The following is a 16,903-nucleotide window of genomic DNA, read 5'->3' as shown; positions in this document are numbered from 1 at the left end:
GGACTTCGGGTCTTTATGTTTGCAAATTGGAAAATTATCTTTCCTGGTCGGCCTAAGGTCGGGAAAATCAGTCTATCAGCCCTAATTGACAAGTATATAAACTACATTTTCCTCTTTCATTCGATATGATGGAAAAAGCGTGGAAACTATACTCAAGCATTCAAGCATTCAAGCATTCCTTCAAGCAATTGATCATTCTAAGTCTCCATTCAAAGCTAAGTGTTGCATTCAAGACAAGGATTCAACCATTGAAGAGGAGATCACATACTACATGCTACATACAACATACAACATACAACAAACAACAACATCTATACCTTCGCACATAAGGATACAAACATCCTTACAACAAGGTATTAGTACTTGTTTTACATTACATTTATAGCATTTCTCATTTCTTGGTTAATTCCAAAACCGGGGTTTGACCTAAGGGCAAACCCCTAATCCCTAACCCCCCAATCGTCTTCGCTTTTCTGTGTGTAGGTTGCAGGTACGCGGCTGAAATTGAAGATCTGGAATCCTTGTGCAGAGACGAACAGATCCCCCTTCGTTTCGCGGATTTTTCGGAGGACCGTGTGCACGCCGGGCGCCATCGTCCCGTCAACTTTTGCTCAAATTTGCAGGACAGCGCCGTCTCGACATTTTACTGCTAATTTCAGGTCCGCAGCTTCATATCATATCCCTATCTCAGTTTATAAGCGAATCTTTATCACTTTCTATGCATTCCTAGTTCAATCTTTCCATCTACATTCTTTACAAAAGAGGGTAGCCTTGTTGTCTCAACCCTTGAAACACATTTAGCATCCAATCTTGCATTGTGTGGGATTGGATCTTGTGGGTTTCAACCCCTCTTTTGAATGTAAAGTCTCTCCCCTAAGTGAAAACCATCAACTCCGAGGAGGGAGAAGGGAGAGTCACTAGGGTTGATGGTTTTCACTTAGGGGAGAGACTTTAATGCTTGAATGCTTGAATGCTTGAATGCTTGAGTATAGTTTCCACGCTTTTTCCATCATATCGAATGAAAGAGGAAAATGTAGTTTATATACTTGTCAATTAGGGCTGATAGACTGATTTTCCCGACCTTAGGCCGACCAGGAAAGATAATTTTCCAATTTGCAAACATAAAGACCCGAAGTCCAAAAGAGACCGGGCTCAAAATAGGACCCAGGGACCAGGGCGCTGGGCGCTCTAGTCCCAACTCCCGGGACAGCAGGGTGCAAAGGAGGTTCAGGCCAGGGTGCAAAAAAATGCAGTTTTTGGTGTCGTAATCAGGTTTCGGGGTCTCCATTCAGGTTGCGTGTTGCGTCGCCATCGTGAAGACCGAAATGCAGTCGAAATTGCAAGTGTCGCAATTTTAGGACGCTACACTTTGATCTCATCATTTTGGTAGAACTATCTTCTTCGGTGAATTCATTACATGTCCTACCGATACCATAGTTTCTTCGGTAGCCTTGCTTCATCGACGAAACCTCCTTTGGTTTCTTCGATATACCTTCTATCGATGAAAAATAACGCTTTCGATAAGTCCCTTTTGAAGTTCATCGAGGCCCAAGCCTATTCGATAAATCACCTTATTGATGAAACATCGATAAGTTTCTTCGATACCCTTTTTATATCGATGAGACATCGGTGGGTCTCATGTCGAAGAAACCTTGGGCTTCGGTAACTTCCTTTATCCTTCCATCGAAACACTTTTTCTATTGACATCACTACACTCCTTCGATGAATGGGTCTATTGTTTCATCGAGGCCATATTTCTTTTGATGATTTGATTCCACTATCATCTTTCATCGATGAGCTCATTAGTAATCTTCCTCGATAAAGTTGCATCAGTAAAACCACACACATCGGTAACATGCCTTTTAGCCTCCTAGAAACTCATATTCTTATCGATATCTTTTATCGATGTAGCTTCCTTCTGTTTGATCATGATCATTCTTTCGATAAGAATGCTTCTTTCGGTAAGTTTCCTTCATGTTGCGCTGTTGGTATTATTTTCTTGGAAGCCTTTTCCTGTCGATGAAAACCGTCTCTGCTTTCTTCGATATCCTCTTTCGGTGGAATCAATGCTTTCGATGAGTCCCTCTTAGGTTCATTGGTGTTCCCTTTCCTTCAATACCCTTTTTATATCGATGAAACTCTCTTATGTTTTATCGACCTTTTATCTTTCGATGAAACTGTCTCTGTCGACCAATAACTTTAGTATCTCTTTGACACCCTTCTTTTCTCGAACAGTCCTATCAATGAAACCTTCCCCAGTTTCTTCGATCTCATCATTTCGGTAGAACTATCTTCTTCGGTGATTTCATTACATGTCCTACCGACACCGTAGTTTCTTCGGTAGCCTTGCTTCATCGACAAAACCTCCTCTGGTTTCTTCGATATACCTTCTATCGATGAAAAATAATGCTTTCGATAACCCTTTTGAAGTTCATTGAGGCCCAAGTCTATTCGATAAATCATCTTATCGATGAAACATCGATAGGTTTCTTTGATTCAACAGGTGTACCATTTTGGTAAAACTAGACATTCCGGTGAGAGGTTAGTGTGTACATTCGATGGCTTTGGTTTGGGTGATAACCTTTAGGATTCTGATGTCAGTGGAAGTTTCAAGGGTTCTATCAAAATTCTTAAGGGCATGCTTGATTTACTTAAAGCTTTCCCATGACACTCAATTAGGGCCTTGAAGGCTCTCGAACCATTTTCTTTAGAATGGTAGCTCCTAGCGATTTCTCTACAGAAATATTTATGGAATTTGCCTTGTTAATATTTATTAAGTTTATGTTCTTCGATGGGTAATCTCTCTCGCATTATGTTTCTGGAGATTTTTTGAGACTAATATTTTGAGCTGTGTATCCTAACAGGGTGACCATCCAGGCAAGTATGATATATTGTATAAGTTGACCTGTTCGGTTTTCCTTTTCTTAACATTCTGGTGAAAGATTTTCTCAAGATTTTGTGCAGCATAAGGAGCAGAGCATGCTTAACCCTGTGTTTCAGGAATAGCAAGAATTGTCGCCCACAAATGGCAGCATCACCCCAAGAGATGGGCAATTTGCTGCTCAACTTTACATAGAGGATTTCTACATACAATCTTCATTATTTTGGACAAGATCCCTTTGTGATCTTGTACCTCCATTTTGTATTGCATTCTTAATTTTTTTGATCCTTGAGGGATCTCGGCTAGACCGGAGGTTTTCTTCCCTCCATTCTTTCCTACGTGTGCCCACACCGAATGGAGGTGTAAATGTAAATCTATCTATTTTTTAAATAACTGATTAAAATGATTTGAGAATAGAAATAGAATAATTAGAAGTGTTGAAGGGCGATGATTAGAAGAAATAGTTAGTTTAATCAAATAATTAAAAAATTACTTAATTAAATAGACGAATAATTAGTGTAGAATTAATGAGACATTTTTAGGTGTCTACAAAATCTACTTTAAATTTGCCATAAAATAAACTTTAAATGTTTGCTCAAAATTAGTTATAATTCCTCTCTTAAATCTAATATAATTCCTTCACAAAATTTACCTTTAAACCTTCTAAATTTCCTTCACACAAATCTACTAGTCGATATATATATATATATATATATATATATATATATATATATATATATATATATATATATATATATATATATATATATATATATATATATATATATATATATATATATATATATATATATATAACCTTTTGGAAGGAAATATTTGTTGACAAATCATTATTTTTTAATACACCCTTTAATAACGAACTTGGGTGGTCACATAAGAGGTCAACCCCTTTGTAATTTATTTATTTTGAAATCCTTTTTAACACCAACTTGGATGCCAAGATGGGGTTGGCCCAATTAACTAATGAAGATTTAATTTAATTTCAAATTGGGTGCCAAAAACGAGGGTAGACCCAAATAGGATTTTCAATATTAATATTATTTAAATATTTATCAAGGAGGGGTGCCAATAGAAGGGTCAACCAATTTAGAATAAAGGGCTTTATGTAGTCACATCGTTGGCAATTATAGGATAAATTCTACCCTTGGACTAGTTTGACGCAGTGGCCTTAGGCCTTGGGCCTTTCAATTCCCATTAACTATTCCTTAACATCAATAAACTGATTTCTTCTTTGACAACAAAGGTGACATTTTAAACATGATCTCTCACACGCGTGAAAGATCATATGGCATAATGAGATTTGACATCACCTAGGGTAGTGTGAATAGCTAGAATTTCGTATAATAAAATGAAGAGTTCAATATTTTGTTGTATGATTATATTGATAAAAGAGCTAGAATGTGACATGGTATTAATTTTATTTAATATTGTCCTAATGACTAGTTAGGTTAAATTATTAAAATTAAGGTGACAAATTAGGGAATTAAATAAATGTGATGATTCATTTAATTTTTTTGAATGTGTAAAATAAACTAATTTTTTATTTATGTAAGTTTAAAGATTAAAGAATGATTAATTAATTATATAAAAAGATTAATTTTTCTGATTAATATCGAAATATTATGAAACTAATGCATTAAATAATTAAAAATAAAATATTGAGAGGATAATAATTGAAAAAAATAATTAAATAATTTTATTTAATTAATTAGAAATAAAACGATAGAAAATTAATGAACATTTCTTATTTAAAGGGAGATTTTATATCATGCACGAAATCATTTTGCTATCCACCCAAGGCATGATCTGAGCCTCACCCCTAATGATATTGAGACTTTGTAACCAACAAGACTTGATCTTTAGTGAATTCATACAAAACCATCCACCTTCACCAGCAAACAAAGTTTGAATCATGTATACAACACTTTTAAAATGTATACACATAATATGTATGCATGTGTATATGCACTCACATGACACACCTCATACAACAAATAAGGCTGAAATATTTTTGTACATACCTTCCACTCATAATCAGCATGATTCTTCATGTATGTTCTACAAATTTAGTGTAATCCACTTATTCAAGTGTCCAAATCATTGATTAAAATTATGTAAGAAAGCAATTTTTGTTTTACTTTATTTGGCTAACACTTTTTTCCTACCCAAATGAAGTTTTCTTGAGACATTTCTTTGCAACTCACATTGATATCCTTGTTGAAAATAGAATAAAACTTTACAACAGAAATATGCTAATAATTTTATGCAACCAAATAAATAGATAGCACTAAATCATAGATGGAAATAGATTACAAAATAAATGCAAACTATAACTCAAGAAATACAAGGAGAAGCCCTTGTGGAAAAAAACTCCATGTCCAAACAGATCCAAGACTTGTATTAATTCTTCAAATGAGTTACAACACTACAACTTCTTTCTCTGAGCTAAAATGTTTTTCCTTTAACTTGAGCACTAAATATATAGGCACAAGAGAAACCACAAATCACAAATAGGCTCACAAAAAATAGAAAACTTCCTCTTTCAACTTTTGATTTTATCATCATTTTGAAAGATCTTCTTTATCTTATCCAAACTTTCATTTTCTTTCCCTTTTTCATGTTTTTTCTATTTTGACAACTAAAAAACACATCTTACAAGTTATCATAATTGCATTTATCAACTTCCATGACAACTAAGAGATAATTACAAATTACCAATACATATACACCCAAATCTCAAAGGTTTCTTGCACAATCTCATCCTCCTTACACAGAGCTGCTTCAGTCTACCTACAGTCAATTATTAATACCATTCAACGCCTTAAAGTTCAATGCCTCAAAGCTCAATATCTGTTATATGACTATAATTGTCGTCATCAAAACTTAAGTTCAGTCTAAACCTAAAATTTTATTATTTGTAATGACGATTATATTATCAATTAAGTAATTACAGTGTCTGTGTCAAGATAGAATTATGAATCTAATTGCCCTTATCCCTCACACATGTACAATGAAATAGACAAAACTTCTACATTTCATTTTGATTTTAGCTTTGTCTAGGAGAAAACTAATTGCAATGCCACTCAGTTTCTTTGCTTTCTTATTATCTTTGTTAAATTGCTTTAACGGTAGTGAACAATAAATTCTAACCTAAATCCCAAAAAATCCTCAATTCAAGAATTCTAAACATAGAAGGCAAGTACACAATGCTCGTTCCTATCATCTAAATATTGATCTTTCTATAGATTTATCAGACCGGTACATGCTAAGGCCAAACAAATGGAAAGGATTCCAAGCAATTAAACATATTGAATAAGCTTTATTTCCCATACGTACCTTATCTCTTACCTGTTTAGATTTATATATTCTTTATCATCTAAAATTAACAAGCTGATGAAAAATAAAATCAAAATTTTGCTCTAAGGATAAATCAGAGTTGAGGCACAGTTTAGCCTTAGGTTGTCTCTACAACCTTCCTTTTTAAGCACGTGTTTCCATGCTATTTTCTATTCATTTTTTATGATTGTAAATTCAATTGCTTAAAATTTTCTTCTGATCGTAAATTCTGATCTTTGATTGGTATCTTGCAGCTTTAAATTAAAACAAAAGTATTAAATTTTGAAAACACTCAGAAGAATAAATGTTGACCTTAATCCCCATGTAAAATTATTGCTTCTGCTAGTAACAGTACAGAACCATGTACAGATATCTTGTTTGATTATCAGCTACTTTACCCAAGTCAAAACAGTTGCTTCTGCTAGTAACAGCACAGAACCACGCATATCTCTAGATCTTGAATTGTCAGCTACTTCATCTAAGTGCATTCCATCCTGTATAAATAGTAAATACTCTTAGCATATACCTAGTCTATAAAACAGATTAAAAACTCAATATTTTCATTTCCCATAAATATGCACAATAACAATTTCCATCGAGCTCTCCTAGACCCACAAGTAATCGCATTTGCATACTAAATTCACTTTCCAAGTACCATGCGTATTAATTAATTGCAAAGATCAAGACATACCAATTGTACTTAATATACTCAAGAAAACCTCACTACTCAGTAAGCATCCATGTACACCTGCCCACCCATAAAAGAAATTTGCACAGATCAACATGAGAAAATGTCTTTAATCTACTCGGTAAAACTTCTTTGTAGACTACGTATCTATGTACACATGCCCACCCGAAGAAAACTTCCGTTTATGATAGACGAATTATTCAACAGTTCAGAGCAATTCCGAACGAAGGCCTCCTTGTGTAAGATGCTTCTGCATGATGCTTGCGGCATTCAATTTACGCCTTATCAAAAATTTCTCTTTTGCAACATCAAGGTTAGCATCGGCACCAATGGCTCCAAACAGAGCACGGTAGCAACCACATAAAATAATTTGCTTCTTAGGATTGACTTTGGGTGCCACTTTAATCAAATCATGGAGTTGTAAATCAAAAGCATCTTTTGACAGAACTGTGCAATTGGAGAGCTCGGATATCTTGGAATGTAAATCTCCACTTCCAATGGCAGAATTGTCTAACACGTAATGAAGAGAAATAGCAGCTTGAATGATATTGTACCCAAGAACATTCAAAGCCCCATTATTGGCAATTGAATATGAAGCGTGGGTCATTGCGAGTATCAGTAAAGTCTGATCCTTAAATTGATACCTATGAGTACAAGTACAAAGCATATTAAAAGATAAAAAATCCTCACACCTGATACTATTTGTCACAAACAACTAAGTACAGTAATGAAAACTTAAATCAGATTGAGAAAGAACTAAACTAAATACATAAAAAATGAGTCTGAATGTAAAGGCAAAGGCTTCTTCAAGATTGTATCCAAATTAAATACAGAGACAACCCATATCAAACACAGGAAACACTGAAATGACAGTGCCTTCAACAGGTCAACCACATGCAAATGAAACACCAAAAGTGAAAAGTTGCCTAGCGTTTTTTCTAAAATAGCCATGCTAGGTCCATGTGATTGTGAATGTACTCTTGCTAATAGAGACCTTTATTAAGGACGAATAATTGTGATTTTTTTGCTTTTGTTAATAGACAACCGTATAAGCTGAATAAGAAGTAAATACCAAGGTTCGTTCTTAGTATGGTGAATATAACAAATATCGGAGTGTTATATTTAGCTATAAATAGTAAATACTAAATTCTGTAAGTCTAGAGATTGTCTCTGTCTATTAGCGATTCCAGAAATAGCAGATTATTCATATTTTGCACATACCTTTTATTTTCACAGGATCTTCTTTTGGAAAAATCAAATAATTTTAAAAAAAATAGATCATGTACAAACTTTCTCAGTTTTGAAAATCAAGGGGCTTCCGATTTTAGTTATGTGCCTTGATGACAGTTCACACTGAAAAAAGAAGCCCCAAAATAAGATAAAGGAAACATGGGTGCTATTGAAACTAAAACGTGGATGGTTTTTATCTACCAGGGTTTACCAAATCATAAACATGGCTGGAGATGAAAGTACAAAGAAAGTACAAAGACTACCAAAGTTCAGACCTGCCTAGAATATATAAGATGCGTTTTACCATTTTTCTGTGCATTTTTACCAAAAACAAACTGCTTGCACATAATTGTCATCTTAAGAATTTTTGTGTAGCATATTACAGTTGAAATTTTTCAAAATCCACTGCAGAAAAAATAAAGCTACAAATTTTGAAAAAAAATAAATCAATTGTTAAAATGATAACTTGGGAAATCAGTTTCTTTTAAAACCCAAGTTCATATTCCGAGTTTGGGTTCAGGGTTCAGGTACAGCAGTCTAGATGATAATATTTTTATCTGCTTGGGCTTAGTGGGTTCTGATAAATGGTCTATCCAGCGTGACAATAGTTAACATAAAATTTTGCTCCCTTCTATCAAATTTCGTTATCCATTGAAAATTATTTGGCAAGGCTATGACCACCTTCAACATTGGACGAGCATTAGGATAAGCTTTGACCACGCTCTCAAGATTTATTAATTTGGGTTATGCTGGGTTGTGATCACGTACCCAGATTGACTTTATTGTATTTGGGGGATTTCAACTTGGGTCACTCTCTCATGTAACCTGATTGACTTTATTGCAATCCAGGGAATTTCAACTAGGGTCACTCTCTCGCCATTCGCTGGATGATTATTATAGTATTATATAACGCAGTCCCTTCAAAGCTTGCTTTTGAGGTAATGAATGACAGTATTTAATTTCAGAGTGGAATGGCAGTAGAAGACCCCTTTTGTGACTTTATCATTGAAAAAGGAAGAAGACGCAGTTTTACCAAAAACACGTTGAACAACACAGCATTCTTGAAAAAAAATCATGGGCTTTCTTGATATAAGAAGAAAAAAAAAACCCTACCTGATTTTAGTCTGCAATGCCTTGATAGCAGCAGCATCTGATGCCTCCATTGCAGAGGATGCCTGCATTTACTAGCCCAATTACCGTAAATAAGTAGGAGTAAATTTCGCTAGTACTAACGAAACTAAATTCCAGAAACAAGAAAAGCATGGCACCTGTGAAATGATGAGCAACGCAGAAAATGTCAGTAACTGAGCTGCGAATGCCATCTTGTTCTGCTGCTGCAAGAATGTCCCTATTCAAAAGCTACCCACCCTCGCTTGTCTAAACCCTTTGATTTCAATGACCCTTGCCGTCTGCAACAGGATTAAAGCGAATGGAATACCAGCATAGCATACAGAACAAAGTCCCTTCGCAGAAATTATAGCTTCTTTGATTCCAAGCTGGAAAGTAACATAGGTTAGAGTGTAATGGAAGTAACCCCATGGAATATAATAGAATCTATAAGAGCAGTGTAAAAATTTATATTTAGTTTAGTTATGTGTTAATTTAAATTACATGTTTTGTTTTGTTTTGTTTTTTTTGTTTGTTTGTTTTTTCTTTTCTTTGTGGTTCAAATTAGTTGATATAGTTAGTTGGTTAGTTAGTCTTCTAGGTTTATAATATAGTTAGTTAGCGTGTTAGTCTTAGAGTTAAGTAATAATATGGTTCGTTAGTGTGTTAGTCTCATAGTTACTATACTTTCACAATCTAAAATAAATGGTTAAAACAAATTAGTTCAATTGTAATAACAAATACAACAAGAGCTGTGAGACAGCATGAGTCCCTGCCTTTAGCTAAAAACATGTAAGCAATGCATTGAAGTGTGGAGAACAATTAAGTAATTTTGAAAATAGTTAATAACCGATATTGAATGCGAAAAAGATAACGTGTTGTAGTGTTCTAAGAACTTGTCTTCAAAACTATTATACAAGTAGACAGTGCAATTTAAGAAAGTTATTAGATATAACTCTAAAGTTCAAAGTACTTACTTTGCAAATGTTATGATTCAAGTAGTAAATTCAACCTATATATTCAAGTCTGTACTACGACAATAAGCCTAGATTGCTTATTTATGTGCCCTGATGACCAAAGTTGTTGAAAGTGGTATGGCATCAACATTATTGAATCAAGGTTGGACCTCACTTGAAAATGGTCTGATCATGAATGGTAATATTGCTTTCATGGAAGAAGGAGCTCACTTGGAGGCCATTTCTATGGTACATACCTCACCTCTTGATCTGATAAATTGTTTGGTGGAGTTGGCTGAACAAGCTCTTCTATTGGAGTTATTATATTTCTGTTCGGATTTAAAGATGCAGGGAATAATTTTGCACATAGTAGAGTTTGAAAGAAATGATCAAATGGTTTTTGTTATAGTACCAGACATCATGCTTCCATAGAATCAGGGTACAAAGCCATTTAGTCGGAAACTTCTATCTACATGCTAATTGTATATTTAGTTTTGTACTTTGAATTTGAAAATTTCAGCACTGAAATGTTTATAGATGTCGTTGTGTTGAATGTGGTGGAAAAAATTGAAAGATAATAAAGTGGTTTGTATTTTAAATAAGAATTATGTGTTTCTCTGTTCATATAAAAGTTGTTTTTAACAATTAATACCTTGTATAAACAGATATTAATTGTGTTCGAATGCAAGAGATTATGAAAGGTTAGACTATGAGAAGCTCAGAATTTATGGAGCTTTATATAGAATGCTGGAATTTTTTTCCATGAACTGTAAAGAACTATAAAATGGGAGATGTGGGTCCTTGAATATTTTAACTATGGGAACCTTTCTATTGAAAGAGTATGAAAAAGAAGGCTTGTTATTGGTTTGGAGAGTATGAGTTTAGTAGGTTCTAGGATGGAGGGGAGAGTATTGATGGAAGGAAAAGTGACGATTGAAGCCCCACAAATTCATGAGTAGAGGTTTATAATGCGAAGCTTAAAAGATTGCATAATTTTGAAGTTACATAATTTTCTAGTCAATGGATTAATGGTTAAATCAATGAAAAATACAATGCGGTGAAGTTTCCCATTCATGCAAAATATCACAAATTGGAAATTTAAAAAGAACTTAGCAATACAAAGAAATCAATGTACAAATTATTTATCAATGTAACGTTGAGAGTTTTGAGTGAAATGAAGAACTAAATTATTAAAGATACATTTGATGTGGTTAAGGTTTCCAGACATTGAAAAATATCGAATTGTTGTGACGTGATAGTCTAATATTGTCAAAATAGAGTTAAAATATGCCAACGAAAGTAAACATGGTTCAGCGGGGTTTTGGAAAGGGGGGACTCGGGAACAGATTTTGAGGACGGGTGGAATTTTTTTCACAATTTGGGGATGGTGGTCTAAATATAATATAATATTTGAAAAATAAATTAAAATGTATAAGAAATTAGAAATGGGGGGAGGTATTATGGAAATGGTACCTGTGATGCCTTATAAGAGGAACAGGGGGCAGATAATCAAAGAAAATGAAATGGGCAATGTGATTTATGTAAAAACCAGAACTGCTCCTATTATTCTTGGAGGTGTTGGTGCTACTTATGAAATAGTCGTGGAAGAACTACTGAAGGTGTTTAAACTGGAGGAGACTTAGCTAGTTGAAACTGATGATACTGAAGCTAAACTCAATCCTGTACAACAATCTAAATATAAAAATAAGAAGTAAAGAAAGTGCTTTCTGATATGGAATTATATAAAGTACAGATCCCTTGAGATTGTGGCCATAATATCGAAAAACCCTCCCCGCTTTAGCTCTCTGTTGAGCTTCACCACATATGATATTAAGTTGTTTTAGCGTACTTGAATGGTATGATATAAAAAAATAAAACATAAAGTTACGGTAAAACCCAAAATTCAAATCCACAGAAAACTTGTCTGGTATTAAAAGCTAATTGAATGGAATAAATCATAGAACTATTCCAACTTTATGTGGCGAGGAAAGAATTCTCCGCCTCTTTGAATCCACTTAAACCTCAATTAAAAATAAGTCGCCCTCTAAAGATTTCATGCTTTAAACAAATTTTCAAACAAAGGATCCAAATGCCGAAATTGTACAAGATAAGGATCACAATATATATACTCTGTTTCTAAATCTTGGACTAGAAAGATTTCTGCACAACAAAGTCTAACATGAACGAATTGGACGGATTATAGATTCAACATAACTCAGAATTCGGACTCAAAATTGAATGTAAATGCACACAGCTCCTATCGGTAGTTGTAAAGCCAAATTGCACAACCTTTGCCAACATCCTCCCTGCCTCAGGGCACAGTGAACTATTTGATAGAATGCCGCTAAGAAATGTTACTCGTAAACTGCGATGATTGTAGTATATGGACAGAATAGATTTATTTTAAAAAATCTGGAAAGGCATTCAGAAAATGACAAATGAATCATGTAAACTCAAAGACTCTGTAAAAGGATAAAAATGGACAAATGGACATCTGGACCTGTGAAGTTCTTGTCAATAAAAGAGTCTTATTTTCTTGTGGTAATCTTCTTAGCCAATGTATAGAATACAATAAAGAGTAATTAAAATCCTAAATTCCTTAGAGGCATTCTCCTTGGGCATTTATAAATTGAAAAACATAGCCAGCTAATGAAAATAAACCACCATTGCATATTGAATTTAATACACCTTCACCCTAAAAATTCAGATACTCTAATGTACTTGATGACTAATTCGGCCAGGAGTTTGCTGCGTAACCAGAGAAAGAGCCACCCGATTTCTATTCTGGCCAAGGGTTTTCACAAAATTGAAGAAGAGGTCTTTCTTATCCTACCTACGCAACTGGGAAGAGGACGTGTGCTCAGTGTTGTTAATGTCCACTTGACAGAGGAGGAGAACCTTAGTCTCATGAAGTCCGCCTGGTCCATTCTGGATGTTCAACAACGGCTTTCTATTTCACAATTTCTATGTTCCTACGCCTTTTTGCTTTGTTATTACATGGTTTTTTAAGACCCTACATACATACAGGGTTTTGCAATGCTATTATATAGTTAGCCCTTAAAGTTTATTCTTGGCAGAATAGCTGCGGAAGATTTGACAGTAGCCCCTTTTGTCAGATATTTTGGCTGTGACCCCTCTTTAATTTTGAGTTTCCCGCTTATCCACGCCGCCATGGAACTATTGCAGACTAGGATTAGTCTACCCTCACAGGTTTGTTTGTCAGCAAATGGATGCAAGGACAATGGACAAAATTATGGTCAAAACAAACAAACTCAAGCAACACTGCGAATTTGGGTCATCAGAAAATAGAGAGAGAAATTGCAGAGAACATTTTATCTTAAAGCATGGAATTTTCTAGAAACTCACCTGGATAAATCAATCCGGTTCGCTAAGATCTTTGAAATTAAGCTTAATGCCTGCCAATTTGCACTTGCTAAAAATGTATTGAGACAACATTTATTTAAGGCATTCAGTCAAACAGTTCATACACTTTATCTGAGCTTCAACATTTTCCATACATAGCTACCAGGGCAGTCACAACTACAACATCTGACAAAAAAATATTGATTTGATGAACATTCATGCCCTGATCACAAGCCGAGCAGAGAACATACTTAACTCTTTGTATAGTCACAAAATACAGCTGAATTTTGAAAAAGCATGTTAATGTGATAGCTATGGTCGGATCCTTCAGGCCGACATAGCAAATGGAAATGTGTGAATGGCCTATCGGCCTCACATAATAAAACTTTACCAATTAACACAAGCAGCCTAGTGCAGTAAACCGAAAACAGCTAGGGCAACTTTGCCAACTAGCCAATGTCACTTCCAATCATGAGCATGCAGTTGCTGTTATGTCCTCAGACAGACATGAAAATTGAATTAATAAGAAAAGCAACAGACCTCAGAGGTGCTCCAGAGAAATTCACGTCAGAATGCAAAGCTAAGGCTTGGTCATCAGTTGCAATCGATTGAGTAGAAGAACGCCAAGCTGGGCCACCAGGGTTTGAAGCAGCATCCAGAATGTTCGCAGCTTCTTCTCTGCTCTAAAGAATTATCTAGAAAAAGTTATAAAACTGATTTTTACATAGTTTTATAAAAATACTTTTAACACTATAGTCTTCAACTTAAATATTTTAATAATAGCTTCCTATTGGATACCTATTTAATTTTCAAATATAAAAGAATTAAAACCCCAGCAAAAAAATGAAATAGCCAATGACAAATCAAATAATTAATAATTTTTACAATAGTTTAATAGGAACAAAAATGAAATTTTGATATAAGATTAAATTTTTCAATTTGCACAATTATCAAAGTATACTAATGTTGGAAATGAAAACATTAGTTCCCTGCTTAAGGCAGGGACTAATAAGCCATCTTATATTCAATATTGATTTTCTAGTAAATCACTATATGATTTTCTAGTAAATCATTATATCTTTTATGAATCTATGTAGATAGAAAGAAAAGTGTACACGCCTAAATTCGTCCTCATCCTAACATCATTTGATTCATCCCTTATATACCTATCACGTCATTAATTAAATAAAGCCAAATATTTAATTAAGTTATCGATCATCTTCCTAACATTAATTAAATAAATTTGAATAATTTAATTAATTAATCAATTAATCATTTTAACCATTTCAATTATAGTCCAAACCTTAAACGAGTAAATTCAATATTTATATATTTGAATTCGCCTTTCATACCCCAATCTTCTAAAATTAAATAAATATAAACTATTTATTTAATTCTAAAATTCCCCCTAAAACTATTAGTTGGTTAAAATTAATTAGTTAATCAACAAATCTACTTGCACATTCTTAATCCATCCTCAAATCAAGTCAAATTTGTATATGTCATGCATGCACTTGCCACATGCTTCACATAATTCTAAAAATAACCTTTGGATTATTTGGTTCCAAAATTATAGCTCCACTTCTTAGAATGAATCTCACAAACAAGGTTAGGGTTATCATCATGCAAGTGAAATGAGCTTATCAATAGATTGTGGAAGGTTGCAGGTCAACTATAGAAGAGTGAGTTTCATCTCTTTCTCTTTGCTTAATACAATAGTTGAGATTATCCCATCCAAGTCACCAACAAAAATGGCGAATCTGCTGGGGAAATGTTGTATAAAGTTTTATGGGTTTTCTATGATTTCGATGGTTGAATTTTGCTCCCGCATCACATGATTCAAATCTCTGCCTCATAGAGTGAAGAGTTTCTTAATATGTCCCTTGTCGGTTTCAGTCAATTCTCATAAATGTTGTTGGAGAATCTGTTGTAATTCATCTTTTGATATAAGTTCTGTCTAGATCTGTCCATGTTTCAAGATTATTTTGTAATACCTCACAAGTTGTGAGTGGCGACTCTGAGACTCTAAGATCTATGCACCCGTGTGCATTTGTTTGAAGAAGAACCAAGGAATTTGTAGAAGAGATGAAGCAGATTTGAGCTTTCATGGTGAAGTACCCCAACAAGCTGAGGATGGAATCCATATAATGCCATGTGATGATAAGGAAGTGTTGTAGTGTTGTGTTGAAACAAATCTGACCTGTGAAGAAATTCCAACTATTTGAGTATTTGTCTTCCGCAAGGAGTTGGCGACTATGTCAAAGATCAGTGTTAAAGATTTGAAGGATTGAAGGTAACTTTTCGAATCCCCAGTTAAAGAAGGTAGCAGCAGCTTCAAAATTTCCAAGTATTTATGATTTTCACGAGTCAAGTATACTTTCATGAAAATTATGTGTAAATATGTTCCCTAGAAAATGAGTAAAGCACTAAGGAAGGGAATGGTAGTGATTATCTTACATACTTCTGTGACACAATTTTCACATTTTGTATGAAGTTAGATGAACTATGTTTTGAGCTATGCATTGTAATAGTTTAAGATTCGTGGCAAAGGAAAGAAGTAGGGAAATGAATGAAAATATGTATTATGTAAATGTACTTCCCTATGAAATGTCAAGTGTGAATGTCCAACCTCTGTCAAATCACCATATAGCTTTCTTTATGGAAAGCTATAAACCATTGAGTTTTAATAATATCCAAGGCTTCTCAAACCCTGTTCTTGTAATACCCTAAAAATGGTCATCTAAACCATGGGCCCCTAATCTTGACAACGTCACCAAGGTCCTAACCAAAGACAATTAAATCAATCTTGAGCACACAATTAATTCCTAAAATCATTAAATGTCACATGGCAAAATCAATCACCCAAGATTAATTAAATCATTCCAAGTAAATCATTTTAAACAATTATCTTATTTATTTTAATTAAATATCCTAGCATATTTAATTAAATAAATCAAATCGCCATAAATCTTCAAAAAAGGAAACAAATCAAGAAAGAGGAATTAATTTAATTAAATAAATCAACTGAGCACAAATCTTCAAAAATGGAAATAAATAAAAAAAAGGAATTGATTGACCAAAAAATGAATTAATTGAGAAAAGAAATCAATTGGGAACAAACTTGAAAAACAAAATTAAAAATTGATAAATAATCTCAAAGAAAGCAATTAAAATAATTAAATATTAAAATTGAATGAAATAGAGAATAAATTAGTTTTTTCTTGATTTTATCTTAATTTTAGTTCAATTTCCTTTAAATCAGGTTTTTCTTGATTTAATCTTAATTTTAGTTCAATTTCCTTTAAAACTGAGAAAAGCATCCAA

The 16,903-nt window shown here is 33.8% G+C and overlaps 1 protein-coding gene across 3 annotated transcripts; it reads right to left on the bottom strand.

Moving 5' to 3' along the window:
- Positions 1 to 6,874: 6,874 nt before the first annotated feature.
- Positions 6,875 to 14,289, bottom strand: LOC131036386 (uncharacterized). 3 transcript variants are annotated; one of them, XM_059221810.1, is made up of 4 exons: positions 14,120 to 14,289; positions 9,422 to 9,649; positions 9,267 to 9,337; positions 6,875 to 7,567 (listed from the first exon to the last, which is right to left on the bottom strand). In XM_059221810.1, exons 3-4 carry the CDS (start codon positions 9,332 to 9,334, stop codon positions 7,132 to 7,134), a joined length of 504 nt encoding a protein of 167 aa, XP_059077793.1. In that variant the 5' UTR covers positions 9,335 to 9,337; positions 9,422 to 9,649; positions 14,120 to 14,289; the 3' UTR covers positions 6,875 to 7,131. The 3 variants fall into 3 exon arrangements, with proteins under 3 accessions (XP_059077793.1, XP_057824243.1, XP_057824244.1); XM_057968260.2 differs by having other exon boundaries at positions 9,267 to 9,328; positions 14,120 to 14,287; XM_057968261.2 differs by lacking the exon at positions 14,120 to 14,289 and adding an exon at positions 13,583 to 13,802 and having other exon boundaries at positions 9,267 to 9,328.
- Positions 14,290 to 16,903: the final 2,614 nt, after the last annotated feature.

This window comes from Cryptomeria japonica, chromosome 5 (assembly GCF_030272615.1).
Source record: "Cryptomeria japonica chromosome 5, Sugi_1.0, whole genome shotgun sequence".
NCBI lineage: Eukaryota > Viridiplantae > Streptophyta > Pinopsida > Cupressales > Cupressaceae > Cryptomeria > Cryptomeria japonica.
This window is presented reverse-complemented; position numbering and strand designations above follow the sequence as displayed.

Coding starts and splice junctions, on each gene's coding strand:
- LOC131036386 (XM_057968260.2), bottom strand. CDS start 9,475: ATGGCATTCGCAGCTCAGTTACTGACATTTTCTGCGTTGCTCATCATT. Junction 9,329..9,421: donor CGTTGCTCATCATTTCACAG/GTGCCATGCTTT, acceptor TAGTAAATGCAG/GCATCCTCTGCAATGGAGGC. Junction 7,568..9,266: donor GCATTGCAGACTAAAATCAG/GTAGGGTTTTTT, acceptor TTGTACTCATAG/GTATCAATTTAAGGATCAGA.